At 44.7% G+C, this 19838-nt stretch overlaps 2 protein-coding genes across 2 annotated transcripts in view; one reads left to right on the forward strand and one right to left on the reverse strand.

The window, feature by feature from the left end:
- LOC144805858 (uncharacterized) overlaps positions 1–19838 on the forward strand; it is a 2350900-nt gene that overhangs the window by 412314 nt on the left and 1918748 nt on the right. The gene's annotated exons all lie outside the window — the stretch shown is intronic.
- LOC144805847 (uncharacterized) overlaps positions 1–19838 on the reverse strand; it is a 108933-nt gene that overhangs the window by 44587 nt on the left and 44508 nt on the right. Inside the window, exon 4 of the mRNA XM_078672325.1 lies at positions 3235–3336. Within this exon, the coding sequence (XP_078528451.1) occupies positions 3235–3336 (102 nt within the window). The remainder of the gene's footprint in view (positions 1–3234; positions 3337–19838) is intronic.

The raw sequence follows: 19838 nt of genomic DNA on the forward strand, positions 1-19838 counted from the left end.
AAGCATATGGAAGAGTCTATGCACAGAAACACAATAAATGCTAAGGGTAATGGTGCAGTCGTACAATACCAGGGACTAACATTGATAAGCACCGAACCAATAATGGTATAAGGCGGACAAGAGCCTAGTTCGTACATAAGCATGTGCCATCATCAAAACAGTGTTGTTGTATAGTACAACTTGTAGGCCTAAGAAACATTATATGTCCAGAAACACTGTGAAACACATAGGATAATGATACAGTCGCACAATACAAGCAGTAGATGTGGACAGGTTCAAGCACCGAACCAATAATGTTGTAAGGTAGACAAAACCAGGATTAGATGGAAGTATGATTAAGCATCAGGCCAGTATTGGCATATGGTAAACAGAATATCTTGACGTTGTGAGTGACAGTATGTGCATGGAAGTATAGTAAGCACGCCCGTTAGCAGTGTAGGTCCACAGTACCAAGTTTTGACCTAGCTGTGTTCCGGCATCGAAATCTACGCTTTTGTCATAGGTGCTTTTAGCTGAAGATTAGCCACAAACAGGAGCTGGTGATTGGTAGAAAACCTCTTGAGAGCGCTGCCCAATGTCATTCAGCTGCATTGGGAGCCCAAACAGAAAACAAAGCCTGGTATTTGGTGGAGATCCCACCGAAGGAGCCAAAGAGCATTTCAATTGAAGAGGTAACGCAAAGAGTAGGCTGAGGCTGGAGACAGGCGGAAAACACACTGATGAAGTAGCCTTAGCTAGATGCCTGTTGTGAGGTAGCCCAAGCCTTCCTACTATGAAGAAGCTCAAAAACAAAAGGGAGAAATCTGACATAAAATCTTATTTTAGGGCTGAAGTGCAGGGGGAGAAGGGCAGCTCCAGCAGCTCCTGGAGCTTCTGGAGCTGCAATCCTTAGGCTGAGGCAGGTATTACAGGCTTGAGGGGCCAGCTGTGTTAGCAGCCATGTTGTCCAGGTGACTTGACTCAGAGGAAATAACAAGCTAAGAGGTGGGTCACTGTAGTGGCAGGCCAATTACGCTCACCCTTCCACACCAGAGTTGGGAGGGCCTGGAATAATACTCTCCTCCCGCCAGGCTTTCCATAACCCTCCCGCTCACTTTGATCAGATATCCACCATGGGCTCCCGGGCTGCAGTGAAGTGCGGAGAGAAGCAGCCCACTCAGCAGAAGCTTTACGATGCAGTGGTGGCGGAAGGCCACCCATCAGATGGCTTCACAGGATCACTGCAGTCGAGGCACGATCACTCAGGAGGTGGCCCGCACAAGATTGCTGCAGTCGAAGCGAGGGCACATGTTCGCCCGACCCAGCCCAGCAGCACACGGTGCTGCAGCGTCTAGAGGGCCGAGAGACGCACTCTCCCCCTGAGCCCCACACCCTGGGGCTCCCCGTCGGCATGAGGCATGCCCAGAAGCAGACCGCGCTGAGGTGCGCAATGCAGCACAAGATGTGGCGCCGATGACCCCACTGAACCACCTAGGTGCTACCCAGTGCGAGGCAGGGGTTGCTCGTGAGGTAGGCTGAGCAGGTGGAGTGGGTTGCATGTCCTGGTAAGCTTTGCAGCTTCTTTTTCTGTCCTCGATCCTGCTGGGGGCAGGGGGCTGTTGGCCCCTATGTTTATCCCCCGTTCTCACGAGTGGGGGGGGGGGGCGATGGCTGGGCTTTCGACAGGATTTGCGCCAATGGCTATCCCTAGCCTTGGGAGCCTCCAGACGGAGCTCCCTACCAGTTGGCCATCTTGGCGCAAAAAAAAACATGTCGACCCATACCAAGAATGAGAGAGTCCGTTGGTTTCTCACAACGCATCCACCACTGCTTTTAATCCTTGTCTATGGTTGCCATTATTAAAGTACAGCACACTGTTGGGTAATTCAAAAGAAAATTTGAATTCACCTCTTTGTCTCATTTGAGATAATAACCCCCCCCCCCCCAAAAAAACCCGCTCCACTGTAACTAGGCGACAAAGGCACACTCTTGATGCGCTAGGTATCCTTGTTTGCAGAAAGCCACCAACCAGGCTGGTGGGTAGGGAGTCTTTTTAAAAAAACTAAACATGCTTTTTCACACCCAGATTGAGGAGCATCTCAAAAGAATTAAAAAAGGAACTTGGGAGATCTCAACTACTAACTTATTAGCTTTAGGTTAGTTTGTGCGCTCGTAGAGATTGCACTGCATTCCAACAGTTGTAAAAGGCAATTCAACGTAATGCTGGACTGAGGAGCAGATAATGGCTTATTAAGGCCCCAAATAATAGGTGCCTGCCAGCAATACATATATTAAAAGGCCTGGATGCAGAGGATGCTGTCTTATTCATCCTGAACCTGGAGTTTTTTGTTTCTATGGCAGTCATGAGCTTCACTGTCAGACGGTAGGTTATCAGGCGGTTTAGTCTCCGTTTCTGACACCTTGACTTATTCTAAGTAGATGGTTCAGTCTAGAAGCAATCCAGTTATCATAATCTGTTAAATGCCCTGAACAGCTCACTGGATCCATTACTTGGTTCACCCATCATAAATGTTATCCTAATATTACACTTCTCCTCTCCACGTCAGCGGAGTGTCTCCACGTCAGCGGAGTGTCTCCGCAGCGCACCTGATCTCCGTGAGTGGCAACAGGCTCATCCTTCTCAAGAGTCAACACATCCAACCTTTTACTAAGGATCTTGAGTTATACTCATGGTGCACGGGGCCAGGCTCTTAAGAGACCAGCCCCAAACGATCACCTTCAACAGAGGTGCACTCAATCACGTCTGTAAGAGATAACAGGCCTCTTCGGACGTCTTCAATTCCCTGGGATTTGAATATTGGTATCTGATAGTTCATTACGTGAAGTACTGCAGTATGAGCAGAGTTGTAATGTCGCTTTCAGGAGATAAAAATTAACAATCCATTTGACTCCATATATCGTTATAGATTACGGCTTCCCATTAAGTCATTAGCAGCTATCTTGGAATTAAAATGACCCCTAGTTGAACAGCATCTAAAAGACTCCATCGCGTGCACGTCTTTGTTTTAGTGACCGATGACCCATCACCCTCATACACTAGAGTCTGCTGAGTGCAGGTTTATATATAAGTGTTCCTTCAGGTACAGTCTGAGCGAGGGGCTACAGGCCTTGTGCTCCTTCTCTCAGCTCTGCAGGGCCTGTAAGATAGACCTTTCTCTTCAGTGGGCCAAGAAGGATCTGGTAGGACCTTCACCTTAGCACGCATCCACTCTGCAGGTGATACGCATCTCTCACCTGTGCCGGGACTGCCGCCTTGCTCCTTCACAGATGTAACTTGCGTATCCTCCATGAACTCGTTTCCCATGAATAACACATCAGAATCAGTAGTCACGTGACCTGTCAAAGTAAGACAACAGCCGCGCTTTACACTTGTGTGTGTAAGATCACATGGAATAATTTGAGGCTCTAAATCCTTTAACTCATCTGCACAAAATAATTTATCATTATTCTTATTTTGAATTAATTATATTACACAGATATCTGTTCACTAGATAAGTCAATGAGAGGGGAACCTCTGTATCACTGCGCGAGCGAAGCCCTCGCATCTGAGCACCTTGACGCTTGCCCATACCGCCAAGAAGACCTGAATCCAGCAGTTTAGCCTCCCGCCCCCCGCAGCCTGACTCCTTTGCCAGCTGGAGCCGCTAGCCGTGGGGAGCGCGGTCGAAGGCGGGAAAACTACACTTCCCAGCACCCAGTGCGGCGCACGCCGCGTCATCTGCGCGCCCGGAGGCGCTGAAATAGCGTGAGACCCCCGTCTCGCGGGACGCCGGGCGAAGCCCGGGCCAAGGGCGGGCCCGTTTAATCCCGTTCAAGCCCGGGTAAGACTGGACTGGGCTAACCCCTTGACATTTCATTTAACCTCGTAGGGGGTTTTCATTCATTAATATCAATATCTAGGTGTTGTTTCATTGTATTTATTTACTGTGCCCTTTTTGAATCTGTTACAATGTCTCCCAGACTCACTAGAAATACCAAGCTTACACATGCTGCTCAGGTCATAGGGCCAATTGACCAATTCATCGCCAAGGCGAACGATGCCATTAACCAAGGAGTCCTCCTTTTAGAAAGGAGGGTCTCGCAGGACTTAGCGGCAGCAAGGCGTTCCTCACTGGGACTACTCGCATCCGCCGTAACTCCCCAACGTACTCTCGTCTCAGGCATACAACAAGAGACCCCAACGGTCCCTGGGACTGTAGACTTGTCCGTGTCTATTGATCTATCTGCAACCCAAATATCTCAAACCTCTGTATCCCATCTCCCCCCATCACTTGAGCGAACCCCGATCCTGTTTATAAACCCCCCAGATGAGGACCTTCCATCCCCCTCCACGAGGGGCCAGAGAGAAGGTGCTATCCCGAAAAAAAGCAAGGGAAAAAGAAAAGGAAATAAGAATCCCCCTCAAAATATCAGCAATACACGACAGGATCCTCCGATACAACTAGATCAAAATTCTTCTTCTTCAGCAGCTTTAAATAACTCGGCCACGCCCCAACAGCCGATTGATATTCCTGCTCCAGAAATCATAAACCTCTCATCTGACACTCATAACCTATGTTCGAGTGGTAATATATGCACTAGGCAGGACATAGTTACTCATGATATCAATCTGCTAACTTCAATTGAGGCCCTAATAAAGCAACACCTTCAACCTTTCATGATATCATTAGCTAAAATTGAAAAATCTTTAGCCATACTAACCTCTGACCTTAAACTCAAGAAAAACTTACTTTCTACGCACCCACTTCCTGCAGCCCCAACCTGTAATCCAAAACAAAAAACTGCTGGGGGAACAAATCTTACACAAACACACAAAGCACCCAAAGCGGCTAACGCTATAACGGTGGTCCAACAAAAAATAGCGATCCAACAAAAACCAGTAAACACAACACATGCCAATTTGCAGCAAGTATTAGTCAACACTTCTGCAAACATGCCTACTACCTCTGCTTCTCCTTCCCTTCCTGTCCCATCTGTACCAGAGAGCCAACCTACCAACCATCCACCTATTGCAATTCCAGCAAAGACACCAGCCCCTAAGAAGACGGCTGCATCCAACAAGACACCCGCTACAAAGAACGCAGCATATAATACCAGACGCAACGGTGTGCGCCCAGCTTACCTTCCACCAGAAGCAACGCCCTACGTCATTATTATGACTGGGGTCCCAGAGCTACACACTAACTCTGATGAGCCCGGATGGTCTCTAAAAAACAAGGTGCTTCACTGGTTGTCAATGAACCGTCCACTTCCCCCCTACGCAAACAACAGAGTTGTATCAGTCCGCAGAGTTCCGTGGGTAGGGAAGGAGCCAAAACTGATCCCAGGGGACTGTATAATAATAAACTTTGAAGACCCCCAAACCGTGGAACTTATTTCCTCATGGGGGCCTCAAACTTCCCCTGAAGGAATTTCAACAAAAAGATTAGCTTTTTTCTACCCACAAGCCAAGTCCCTATTACCAGGACATGAATGGAACTGGACTCAGGTTGGCAACTGGAACAATAAAACGAGCTGGTCAACATGGCAAGGACAAGGAGGCAGGGAAACTACGTCATTCCCGGATTGGAGAGGTGTTTCCACCTACAACAGGTTTGACTGCCTGGAGATGGTGGACTGACCATCAGCAGTCCAGGGACTGGAAAATGAGATCTCACCTCTATCCGATCTACCATCCTCAACCCTAGCAAATCTCCCTCAATCCCGAAGACTGCAGGATAAAATGACGCCCTTACCTCCCACAGTAGATACAATTGCAACAGATATAAATAATACTGAGGCGGAAGGTTCTCACCAACCAGTCCCGTCCCGGTGTTCTACTAATGCAATTAACGCTACTAACGCCAACAATGGTGTTTCTTTGTTTTCATCCCTTAACAACGTCAATCGTGCACCCCTGGTTCCATCTGCACAGATAAGAAGCCCTGTACCTATCAATGAAACCGAGCCGTTCCAGCTAGTATCAATATTGTTCTGGAACGTGGCAGGTCTCAGAACTAAGATCTTATCTACTCCTTGGCTGGATCTTGTTACCACACACCAGATAATTTGTTTGCAAGAGACCTGGACAATCGACCCACTGCACATACAGGGTTACCTAACGTTTCATTCACCGGCCTGCCCATCAACTCATGGCAGACCGATGGGGGGCCTTGTTATATATATTTCAAACAAACTTGAAGTAAGAAATTTTTTTATAAAATGTACTACCCCGAATTACCAAATTCTTTTGATTATTTTTAAAAACGGTACATCATACAGTATAATCAATTTTTATAATAATCTATCTCCGACAGACTGTACGAAAATTGTGTCTGAAATTACCATGGCTATAAATGAACAACGCGCTAAACATTCACCTACATTGTGTAATGTAATATGGGGTGGCGATTTCAATGTACAACTGTGCCCAAAATATAGGACAACCGATTGTGGTCTTTCAGATGAAAACGACTGCCCATTGACACATTTTATTCATTCTGCGGTAGGAGATTCCATTAACGAAAGTTTAATGTTTTTAGAACTGTTGTATGCCAACGAACTTGTCGACCCCCCAGTGGAACTCAAACCTACCTTCCACGGTAGGGGCTGTTTTAGTACTATAGATTTTATTTTGTGTTCATATTCTTTAAAGGGTACGCTTTTTCAGTTTACAACAGGAACAGAAGTATCTGGTGATCATTTTTCCAACAGCATTGTACTGAAGTTATCTACTAATATTCCTCACCCCACAATGAAGAGTTTATTGACCCAAAATGCACTAATTATGGACAGAACTAATGGGTATTCGGTGAAATGGTCTCGGGTAGACCCCCAAATAACAACAACTAAAATTGTAACCAAAGCACTACCCTGGATAAACTCCTGCCTTGATGAGGATTCTACCCCCGAGCAAATCATTTCCAGTTTTGGGGAAATCCTCAAAACTATCCAGAGTGAACTAGTCCGAACCCATAAATCAGGTACCCATCCAGGCCCAAAATGGTTCAACACGGCATGTCGAAAAGCACTAAACGCCCTAAAGAAAGAACTCCATAATCCAGTTAGAGACAACGCCAATATAGCTAAGTTAAGATCTGAATATAAGCAGGCCCAAATTAGATGTAAAAAAGACATCAAGGAAAAACTATGGGCTCAGCTACATGAGAGCTGCCAAACAAAGGACAGCTCTCAGTTCTGGCAGGTAGTAAAATCTCCTTTCTTGCTTGAGGCCAATTCCCATCAATATCTAGATGTAGCAGTGTCCGCGGATGAGTGGGTGACTCACTTTTCTAAGATCTTTAGTGATCTCCCCTCGGACAGTGCGGTACAACGCAATCAAGAACCTGGATCCCCAAGAAAAGGAGTGTATCCAATCGATCTATCCTTTACCCTGGGGGAGGTTATAAGCGCACTGTCCTCCTCAAAAACCGGAAAGGCTCCCGGCCCGGACGGCGTCCCATTAGATATATTTGTTTCCAATATCGACCTATGGTCTCCAATTATTACCCAGCTAATGACAGCAGTTCTTAGCACCGGCCTTCTGGATTCTTGGTCCTCCTCCATACTTCTTCCTATTTTTAAAAAAGGGGATAGAAATAACCCTGCCTGCTACAGGCCCATCTCCCTCCTGGATTCATTGGGAAAAGTCGCGGGTCGCCTAATCCTTGACCGTTTACAGGATTGGGCGGCAGAGAATAACATCTTTACCGACCTCCAGTATGGATTCCGGGAGGGACTGGGCACTGTTGAACAGGCTTTAAATCTGACACTTCTTATAGGAAAATATGTGGGAGCCAAACGGGGAAACCTATACATGGTTTACGTCGACCTTAGTGCGGCGTTCGACTGTGTAATCCATGCCAAACTATGGCCCATCCTGGAGAAATTGGGGGTTGATCCGCCGCTAATCAAGTTCCTGCGCGAGCTTTACTCTGAAGCTTCGGCTCGCGTAAGGTTTGGTACAGGTGGCGAATTAACATCTTCCTTTCAAATAACACGTGGAGTTAGGCAGGGTTGCGTCCTGGCTCCCTTCTTGTTTAATTTATACACCAATGGTTTGGAAGCAGCCATGCTTGAAGGGAGCCAGGATTTACCTACCATTAACCATCGCCCTATCCCAGCGTTGCTCTACGCCGATGATTCAGTTATCTTTGCTAGATCCCTGGTACAATTGCAGAAGCAACTGGACAAATACTGCAACTATATGCTTTCCCTGGGGTTAAAGGTGAATAAGACGAAGACCTTTGTCATGCAAACAGGGCCTAAGGTGACAAGCTCGAAGTATCTTTCTATCGAGCAATCAAAATTAGAACGAGTCAGGGAATACCCGTATCTGGGTATACTAATAGATGATCAGCTAATGTGGAAAAGGGCACTGGTAACTAGAAAACTGTTGTACCAACGTGCTACATCCGCCCTAATTTCATTTTCTAGAAAATTGGGTAAGCCTTCTCCACCCGCACTACTTAAAATTCATCAAGCTAAGTGCCAGAGCATTGCCACATATGGGGCTGGTGTATGGGGTTATGTAAATACGGCCGAACTCCAAAAAGTTCAAAATGGCTTTGTAAAATATCTGTTGGCTCTTCCCCAGAGTGCCCCCACATACGGATGCCATACCGAGCTTGGGATTGACTACCTAGCTGATTACATCAAATGTCAACCAATGCTCCTATGGCATCGTATCTGGTCTAAGCCTGAATGTCACCTTACTCGTGCCCTGATTTCGGACTGCTTGGGGCTTACCTCTTGGAAAAAGATCCCCTGGTTGGCATACGTTGTTAACTTCCTGAAAGATTTGGATCTTAACCAATACGTAACAGAGCCGTCATTGATCAGTGAGCTAAGTAGAAAAACCTTTAAGTGCCATTGTCTTAACCATCTTAGGGAACTTCGTTTGAGCGGCGAATTACCCAAGCAATCAAATGCCCACGTTATGATGGTACAAGTATCTCCAGGCCTACAGCCTTATCTCACTTATTATTTGACTAACTATGAAAAATACCTTCTAACCAGGTTTCGTTTTAATTTGTTTTTCCGATTGATAACCTTCCCAAACCCATTAAATTGGTCCCACAATTTAGAGAAATGCCCATGCGATAAGGTCTCATCCCAAACCACTATGCATGTAGCCTTTTTCTGTTATTATTACGCCACACCCCGCAAACGCTGGGTTTTGCCCGTGTTGCGCCAGATGGGGTTGAGGACCTGTCGACCAGCACTTCTTGCATTGCAACAGCCAAACTCACAACACGAGGCTAAAAGCCTGGCAATGTATCTGAAATCATGTATAATAATACGTAAAACAATAAGGAATGAGGATTTAACACATTGAAAATTGTGCTAGGTAGTTGACTGAAAGTGTATTTTTCCCTTGTGTTATTCTTTTTGTAACGTTCTAGACTTTTTTAAACTGTATTATAATATTGTAATAACATTATTTGTTTCTTATTTATGTGAAAATGTATTTTTATGATTATGATGTACTTTTTATGGTTAACTAATTGTCTAACCGAATAAAAGAATTTGAAAAAAAAAAAAAAAAAAGTCAATGATATATACCCGATAAATACTTTGTATGTGAAAACAAACATATGGGTTGGTTTCGCCTTTAGCCGTTTTGCTGCTAAGATTTATCTCCCTTGTGATAAGTACTTTCATTTATGTTTCTGGAATTTCACACTAAAGCCTTCCAAAAATTCCCCCCCTGCAATAAGGGACATCAACAAAAGGTTTGGATTGCAAGATCACTAACTTCCCAGCATTCAGGTACAACCAAAGTAATAAAAAATAAAACCACAGTATGTTAACTTGTCCAAGGGATGGTCCATGTTCCCTTTTTATGTGCTTTCCACATACTTGCAATTTACGATGGAGAAAGATGTGAAGGCCATGGGTGAACCCGGAAAGATATACATTTCTGAAAACTAGACATTACAAATTCAGCAACAGGTATTTTTTTTAATTAAAATAAAAAATAATGGAAAAAATAGAAATAGCTCACGTTTTCATCTGTAATTGTATACCACAATTGCAAATTTACAAAAGCAATACATGGTTCTGTCCGTTAGACACTTCTCATTGTAGGTTTATATAGCGTTTGTTGGTTGTCCCTTTGTCCCCACCCTGTTTTTCTGTGAAACTTAGACAGACTTCCTTTCGTCTCTATGGTTGTCTCTTCCCTTATCCTCACTCTCTCTCTTCCCCTACCCCCCACTACTTTCTCTCGCCTTTCTCTCCTCCCCTAATTGTATTGCTGATTGTTTGATTTAATGTTTACTTGTTGATCTTCTTCTAGTATTTTGTTGAACCACGTTGTTGCACTTCCTGTCGTCTCTCCTATCGTCTCCTACCGCATCCTCCCTCTATTTATGTCTCTCCCTCAGTCCTCTCTCAATGTTTTGAGACTGAACTATTTTGTCTGATGCTCGATGGAGCTACTTGGTTTAGCTATAGGGGAGATGGGCCGTGGATTCCCTCCTTGGTCGTCAGCTACCCAGTAGGTCTTTAGGCAGACTTCTTTTCGTCTCTCCTTATTGTCTCTTCCCTAGCTCCGATCCTCTCTCCCCATGCCTGCTACTCTGCCTACCCCCTGTCCTTTGTGCCCTTTGACTAAGCACTCCTTCTCCCCTTGTAGGGGAAAGATCCAATATTTATACTCTGGAGTCTCAGCGAACCCGCTGAGTGAGTCCACTGCGCCAAGGGAGCCACTCACACTTGAGGTATGGTATGGCACCCCTTGCCAAAGCACTCCCTCTCCCTTTTTTGGGGAAGGATCCAGTATGTAGGCCTTGGAGTCTCGGAGACCTCTCTGAGAGAGTCCACTGCATAAAGGAAGCCTCCCGCAACAGAGAGAGGGAAGTGATACCACTTCCCCTGGGATCACAGCTTACTGGACTTTGGACGTTGCCTTGACTCGTCTACCGGTTTGTGTCCCAGTCGCCCTTCCCCTCTTCTCCCCATGCTGTGTCTCTCACCCTCCCCTCCCCTTCTCTTTCCCACCTTCATTATCTGTCTGTGAAGTAGTGTGGCTCACTGGTTAGAGGCGGCAGACCCGAGAGCAGAGGACGGCCCGGGACCAGGGTTCGATTCCCGGCGCGGCAGGTTTCTGGACCAGGGTCAGCGGACTCGATAATTCTCTCGCCTCGGTGCCCACTCTGATCAGCGATCACACTCGGCAACTCTGGGCATTAGCTTGCCTCATCTTCACTAACGGCCCCACCAGACCGCCGGGGATGCCTGGTCTCACCCTGGAGATACCCATTAAGGGACCATCTCTCAGGGAAGCCAGGAAGGGTTTTGCAGCGGTCGAAGCGCCTTGGGACCCTACGGGTAAGTAGTGCGCTATATAAATGCCAATACATTTACATTTACTTCCCCGACTCCAACCCCCCCTGAATCTCTCACCTTGCCTTCTTTTCCCCTTACGTATTTGTGCTTATTGTTTATCTCGACCTTACAAGTAACTATGTTGCCATGCTCTAAGAACTGTGTAACCTATGTAACCTGTAACTATGATCTGATGCTCATGTAAAGCGCTGTGATACCTCCGGGTCTAGCCAGCGCTATATACAACTTTTTAAAATAAAAAATAAAAAATAAATATATTTCACTGTGTACCCACCATGCTTCAATTCATACTGGGAAATTAATGGATGAAAAATGAGTGACCTCTCTGCATTTTTTAAATGTGTCCTAGATACTAATTCTAGGGATGGTGGTTACTCGGAGAGGCCTGAGCTTAGGTTACCCACACCATCATGTGATTCAGAGGGTAATTTGCAAAATGTGATCTTTCTTGCACACTCACTCACATTTGGAGGCCAATAATGGAGAGACATTGAATTCATAATAACAATTGTTGCACTGTTCTGTGTGCCACACTTCTCCTGATAAACAAGGTACCTCACTTGAGAGGCATGGCTTGCGAACACGAATGATACACAAATGTCCCCAAAAAACAAAGCGGAGACATCAACATTTTTGGTAATGAAGGTAGATGTGTTATTTGGGCCCAGTCTCGGCCACCACCAAGGAAAATGTAAAGATTCATGCGTCCAATGTGAGTTAAATAGTAGATTATTAAAGAGGCAAAGCATTGTCGAGTGTCGTCAGTGCCTCATACAGAAGATCCCTTTAACCGCTCCGCAATCCAGATCCACTACCCTTCCAAATACCAACAAGGGGCACGTGCCACTTACAAACACAACACATCTTCCTCCTTTAAAACCTGGCAAAATATACCAAAATAAATAAATAAACCAATAAGTTATAACCCTAAAACAATAAATACAAAATACACATAACAATTATAAATATAATGTGTTCCTTGAGCAAGGAGCGAGCAGAATACAATATAATGCCAGCAACTGCATGGCAGTCCTCTCCGTTAAATCATAACTAAATCCTTAACTTGTTCTGGTTGCATACTGTCTCTTACCCACTTATTAGTGTGGGAAGATTGTGCAGGAACCATCTCAGGGTTCTCCATACCGTTGCATGCAGGAGTGTCCCCTGGTTCACCCATCTCCACAACATTCTCATCACTCCCCTCCCTACAACAACTCTCACGATTTACACTGTTGCCATCGCACTCAAGACCTACATTTTGCCCTCATCATTCCACAGCCAACCATTCCTTATTTCCACATCACCTTCTCTTCCTTCCACACAAGAATTTTGTTACATTTGGATAATTTACTGCAATGCAAAGTCTTAACCATCACTTAATGGAGCAGAAATAGAAACAAATGCGATCACCTGAAGGGGACTGTCTTATTTTTCTTTGACCTTTCTAAACTTTCACACCCATTTCAACTTGCACCCAATCACCTGACTCCAACACCACATTCTTAACACCATGTTCCTGATCAAAGTACTCTTTAAGCACCTCTTAGGCTCTCCTCAGGCTACTCATGATCACAGAGGAAGACCACTCTTCATGTCGATCTCCAGACAACCAAGGAGCATTGTCCTTCATAAATGGTTCTCGACTCGTTGACACTCGACACAGGCTGCACTCTATCAGGGGTAATTCTGTAAAACCAAATCAACTTGTCCAACCCTTATTCCCAGCACTTACCATTCTGAACGGCAATTTGTATACTGTCCATAATCACCCTATTGAAGCGCTCCACTGACCCATTGCTAGCAGGATGATAGAGGGGACAAGAATTGCTCCAACAACTCTGACACAAACTGTGATCCAATATCAGTCAACGATGTCTTAGGTATTACCTCTCTGAGGAACACCCCTTTAAAAAAGTACAATTGCACGAGAATCAACCATGGTAAACACATATGTTTCTGGCCACTTGGAAAACAAATCCAAAAGGGCTATAAAGTATTTTGGAAATCCAGTACAATCAAGACCCATCCCTAGAATATCAATGGCTTTCCAAAGACCCTAGCGAATACTCGCAACTCCTAGGAGTGGTTTAAATGTGATCTGGGACTTGTCCACATTAGCACAGGACATACAATTCCTTACATATCTTTCCACATTAACACCAGGTCACCAAAAGTACATTTTAACTCGTATCTTAGGTTTGATCATTCCCAAAGGCCCTTCATGTATGATGGCCAAACCTTTGGACCTCAAGGATATAAGAGCTATTATCCTATCTCCTCGCAGCAAGCACCCCTTGTTATCAACTGACAACTCATTCCTTACTTCCCAAAATCTTTTGGAACTGTTATCCAGAAAGTTCATACTTATCAAACCATCTAGACAGCAATCTTTGATTGTACATAAAATTCTATCCTCCTCGTAAAACAACATTTCCAATCATCCACAGAAATGGCACAGTCTTCATCACTAGTTTGTTGGATAGATGCACTGCTGGTTTATATTTGAGTTATTGGTGAAAAAAGTTTGATGTTTTAGGTGCTCCTAGAGGTGACGTCGAGGGTCCTAAGACGTCTTAGAACATTAGGTAGAAGCAAAGCTAGAGAACCTCTAGTTTCATCCCTTTAGTGCACACTGATTGTTGTCTTTCCGGTTAGAAAAAGACTTCCATTCTCAAGTTTGTTGATGCAAAAAATATCTTTTTTTATTTTTTGACGTTTTAGCTGTGGTTTATCATTTCATTTTCATTCTTGTATTAATCCAATGCACTTCAGGCTATGTCATTACAAGGTTTCATTTCCAATGCATTTCGGGCATTAATGGCATGCCCTTCATCAGGGAATCGACAAAGCCTTTCCTCTCGTGTTGTGTGCATCTGTGGTATTCTATTGGCGTGCTCGGGCTGTTGACAGTCTTCTGTGGCGTCGGCCCGAGCACCCCAATAGAATACCACAGATGCACACAACACGAGAGGAAAGGCTTTGTCGATTCCCTGATGAAGGGCATGCCATTAATGCCCGAAATGCATTGGAAATGAAACCTTGTAATGACATAGCCTGAAGTGCATTGGATTAATACAAGAATGAAAATGAAATGATAAACCACAGCTAAAACGTCAAAAAATAAAAAAAGATATTTTTTGCATCAACAAACTTGAGAATGGAAGTCTTTTTCTAACCGGAAAGACAACAATCAGTGTGCACTAAAGGGATGAAACTAGAGGTTCTCTAGCTTTGCTTCTACCTAACAGTCTTCATCACCTCAGAAAAGCCTACGCTATAGTCCTCCCATTCTCCCCCTATATGTTCATCCATGAACAAGGGAGACCTGATTAGAAAATCTGCCAAGTTGTTTTGTACGCCAGGGAAGTACTCAACATTATAATTACAATCCAAGAGCCTCTGAGACATTCGGACTACATATGGCGGTGCTTTTAACTCCTCAGTAGTCGTTAAGATTTTAGTCAAGGGCTTGTGGCCCGTGCGTAATGTAAACACAGACCACCAAATATATTGTCTAAACTTTCCTAAAGCCCACACACAAGCCACCATCTTTCTACGACTGAAAACTTTTCCTCAGGTGGAGACAAGGAATGTGAAGTAAGCAACATTATGGGTTCATTTCCCTTCTTGTCAATTTGGGAAAGCAATGAACTGAGCCCCTTTCCTTGGGCATCTGTGGTGACAACAGAACGAGCTAAGGGATTAAAACCCTGCATGGGATGGCTTGACATACGTAATCTTTGACTGCAGTCAATTCTTTCTGCAACTGATTATTACATACAAACTCAGTACGATCCTTTAGCAATTGTCTCATTCCATTAGTCTTGCTCGCAAAAGTTGTTTACAAAACAACATTCTGACAACCCCAGAAAGGATCTGACTTCATCCTCTGAGACTGAAGCAGGAGCAATCTCGATGGACCCAAGATTTCTTTCTTATGCGTTATTCCATTTCACTCACTTCATGCCCACGGTATGTCTCAGATTTCACAGCAAATGCACATTTTTAAAACTCTGCTGTCACCCCCTTATGTTTCAACACCATTTGCAGCTTATCGTCATGTTCCCATCACCAATAGATCATACTGAAAATATACAATTCCAGTGGTGTCTTTAAAAATGTGATGCATCAACAGCTGGAATACAGCAGCAGACGCTAGGCCAAAACGCATTCTTATGAAGCGATAACCAAAAGGGCTGATAAAAGCTGTATCATTCTTGCTATCTGGGTGCAAACTTACCCGAGGTGAGGTCGATGGAGCCAACCACTCAGTCAAGGCCACAGGTTCCATTATTCCATGGTCAACAAGTCTGTTTCATTCCTTACTGACCTCACCTCTCACTCTAGCAGGTGTGACAGATCTGTCTGGCATCTTCCTTCAAGGTGATCTTGTGAGTGAACCCCTGCAATTCTCGAACATTTCCTGTGAAAACCTCAGGGACTCTTGCGCAAAGGATGACACGCCCTCACCTTCATCATCGATCAATAACACCTCTTATACACTGTTGAGATTCAGCGTGATCCCCACGGTCTTTTGGTCTACCCAACTTATAACTGAGGCTCCCTTCACTGCCACATATAGTTTCCCATGACTCTATCATTCCTCAACTCAATCATAAAGAGGTCCTGTATCTTACCAAAGGAATACTTTCTCCAGTAACATTTTCTAGGCAAACATCAGGTAGTAAAAGTTCCCCACCTAAACAATGAAGACATTTGTGATCTCAAACCGAGTTGTTGACAATGGCAGAGGTATGGAATTGTTTAAAAAATCTACTTGTCGAAGGACAAAATGGCACAAAAATCTACTTGTCCTGCCAATAAATCTACTTGCCTTACCTGTTCGCTGAATCAATAAGATGGACAGACTAAAGTCTAAATTAGGTTTCAGACAGGGCCCGTAAACATTCTAGCACTTGAAACATTGAAGCTGCCATTTGGGAGAACAGCGTCACCAAAGATGCTGCATAAGGAATCAAAAAACTAAACATTAATACAGTGTACTCAGTACTGGTGAATCAGTATTATATAGTTACAGGATAACATTTTTGCATAAGGTATTAGCAAAGAATGCAAAAGGAGGTAACATATCAGCAAGAACCAAGCTGGTATCCGCAAAACATTTGCGATCCGAGCAATAATCAGGACTGGATATGAATGTGATCTGTGATTACGTCTAGAATAGAGTGTCCTGCTCAGGAAAGCTTGGCTTTTCTAGCGGTCGAGGGAAGAGTAAGAGACAATTCCATTTTCCATTAGGGATAGGTCTGTAGATTTCAGCCCCCTTAGATCGAAGCACCCTCTCTGAAAGAGTGTACGGTTTTCATTTGGTGAAATCAAACTCTGTGACATTGTGATGCATAACGGCAAGACTGAAAACCCATGCAGCCCATTTGGGGTGGGGACACACTTAGACCTATGCTGTACACAGGAAGTGCTAGAAGAATTATTCAGGAATGAAGTGCCCTTTGGAGCATGTGGAACAATCACTAAGCCTGAATCCTTACTGCACCAGAGGCATCTATCTAAGCATCTCAAAGAAAGAGTCTGCAGCAGCCAAGAGGAAGACCCATCATGAGAGTCGACAGCGATACTGGTTGCCCGGTCAGTAATATCTTCAACAAGCCCAAGACTCAATTTGTGTTACACAGGAAACATAAAACAGTGCCGAAACTCTGGAAGGAGAACACACACTGACAGTCCAGGAGTTGTTAAGTCAAGGCCAAGGGTGAATTACCCTGTCTCAGCTTGCTAAATGGAACTGATACAAGGAATGTTCATGTACTGAATGTCACACAATCTAAAATACCATGTCAGCGATGATATTGAGGCCAGGGAAGTGCTATTGCTAATCTAATGTATATTATTAGTTTCCAGAGATTCTCAATGCATCAAGGTACGAACTTCAGGAATTTGTGTCTGTGAAAGTGAGTTACTACATGTATGCTGTGCCAGTGATTGACACTAGTAATTGAAACCTGAATGTTATCGCTCTATTTAACAGAATAGTTCTAGATAATTGTGTATAGGATTGAGGAGGCCTAGTTATTAAATAGGGATGGGGAAGAGCATTCCAACGCCCACAAGGTCAACTACTAGGCAAAACCCCCCTGTGCTAACCCCCACTGCCAAACCCACAGCCATTGATAAAAAGCTACAACAGGCAATAGGAGCTGTCGACAGTGAAATAGCATGCACTGAGAGACGCCTCTCTATACCACCAACGATTCCAAGAACCCCACAAACTTTGGAGCCAGGAGCACTCCCTTCTTTCCAAACACCTGATCTCCTGACTACTCCAGACTCACTCCCTAAACAAGAAAGTGTAGTTCTCGAAAATTCTAGTAAACTTATGACGGGAGGGGGCTAAAAGGAAAGGAGCACTCCGGAAACAAAAAGATCATAAGGGAGGGAAACATGTGAACCATAACCCTGAGGTGGTAATAAATCATCGACCAGTGGGACATGTAGCTGGTGAAAATAGCTCAGAATTAAGGGAGCCACCGATAAGGGCAACATACATGGTAAAAGAGTTTAAAACATACTTTGAACACCTCATAAAATTAGAATTTGCAACGAGACGGATTAAAAACTTGACCTCATCAGTAGATTCTTGGGGGAGTAGAATTAATACAATTTTACAAATCACTGGATCCGTTAATTCTTTGGCCCAGACTACTGTCCCCCAACAAAATCAAGTGACTCCACCTGCCCTAACTGTGCTACCTGTCCCTGAAAGGCAAAAACCACAGCACAAACGAAAGCCTTAGAACTATCCCCCTAACCCAACAAATCCAGGCCCCAGCCACTTCCTCATATAGGGTGAACCAAGCTGCAGACAATGCTTATGGCTCTAGGGACATGGCAACCATACCTGGCCCGTTAGTGGAACGCCTTTTACCTAGTAATCGTAAAGGAGATAATAGGACTACACACCAATCGAACCTAAGGGAAAAAAAATCCGCTTTGCCATGTATAGATTTGCCCCCAGCTTCTTCTCCCTATGTGGTCATACCAGCTGGAGTCCCACAGCTGGAGTCCCACAGCTGGAGTCCCACAGCTGCAGCTGGAGTCCCACAGCTGGAGATAGGTCGTGCGGAGTCGTATCCTGATTTAAAAAACAAAACTATCTTTTGGTTAAACAAGCGTAGACCTCTCCCCCACCGAATCCCCAGTGAAATTTTATTTGCACGCAGGGTTAGCTGGTTGGGACAGAGGCAGAAAGAAATCCCGGGTGACAGCGTTTTGATTAACTTGAGGGACAGCCGGTGGTCCAACACATTCTCGAATGGAGACCGCCCAGGGAGACAAGTGGCATTCACACACTCCACCGAGGCTATTTTTATCCTCCTAGCTCTTTGATAGAGAGTATGGAAAGTGTGTACAAAAAGAGGGAAATGAGACCACAGACTAAGAATCTACTAAAGCCATGTTGGAGTCCTGAACCAATCTCGCCGTTTAACATCCCTGTCAGCAATAGTTTTAGCCCCCTAGACCTGGTTGATTGACTAAACCCTTATGCTAATCACCAGGAACCTATGAATAACCAGCTAGTTAAGCCCCAAAATTGTGAAAGCCTGGTGCTCCCAGAACAACCTCTTAAGAAAAAACGATGAGGCTACATTTGTAGTTAGAATCCGTGGAGCTCCTGCTAAAACACCAGGGGATTACCACCATACCACACAGGGACGGGTGGGGATTTTGCATCAAGTGCTACAACAGGAGGGGGCCCTACGCACATGAAGACTGGGACAGTAGAAGAACCACAAAACACTAAGAATTTATCCTGAAACATAGCAGGTCTCTCCTCTAAATGGGATCTTCTGGATTGGGGAGACTATGTAGATACCCATGAGCTATGTTTGTTCCAGGAAACATAGTCAACAATAGCATTGTATAGAGTAGGATACGTTGCTTAGGGCGCGCCAGCTGTTCAGGTGCCAAGGGGGAGACCCTCAGGGCAGGTATACAGTTGAGTTGTACAATCAAGATGGTAGACACCTCCTCCCCGAATATCTTGTGCATTCTCCTTTCCTTTGATAACTCTCTAAAGATGGCTATTATTAATATTTATTCTCGCCCAGTCAGGCAGGGACAAACCTCAAAGACTTTAGAGTGCTAGGCTTCCTTACTTCCCACTCTACCCGAGTCTGTACACGTAATTATTGGAGGGGACGTTAATTGTCACTTCGAACCCCTTAACGGTATAACTACGACCGTCTGGGAAATACCAGAATGTAATACCTACCCAATAAGGGGGTGGTCCCCCTTGTCCTTCAATTTAACTCTTTTACATTCAGTCATCTGCTTAGGGCGTGTAATGGCCGCTTTCCCTCTGACAGTCCGGGGAACGCTACTTTTAATAAACAGGGACAGGCATCCATAATTGACTATATCCTGGTAGAGGTTGAGTTATGGCATAGAATGCTGGACTTCGCGGTCCAGCCTCGATTTGAGAGCGATCACAACCCATTGCTCCCAGCCCAAGGTTGACCAGGGAATGGTAT

Source organism: Lissotriton helveticus, assembly GCF_964261635.1.
Source record: "Lissotriton helveticus chromosome 1_1 unlocalized genomic scaffold, aLisHel1.1 SUPER_1_unloc_3, whole genome shotgun sequence".
Taxonomy (NCBI): domain Eukaryota; kingdom Metazoa; phylum Chordata; class Amphibia; order Caudata; family Salamandridae; genus Lissotriton; species Lissotriton helveticus.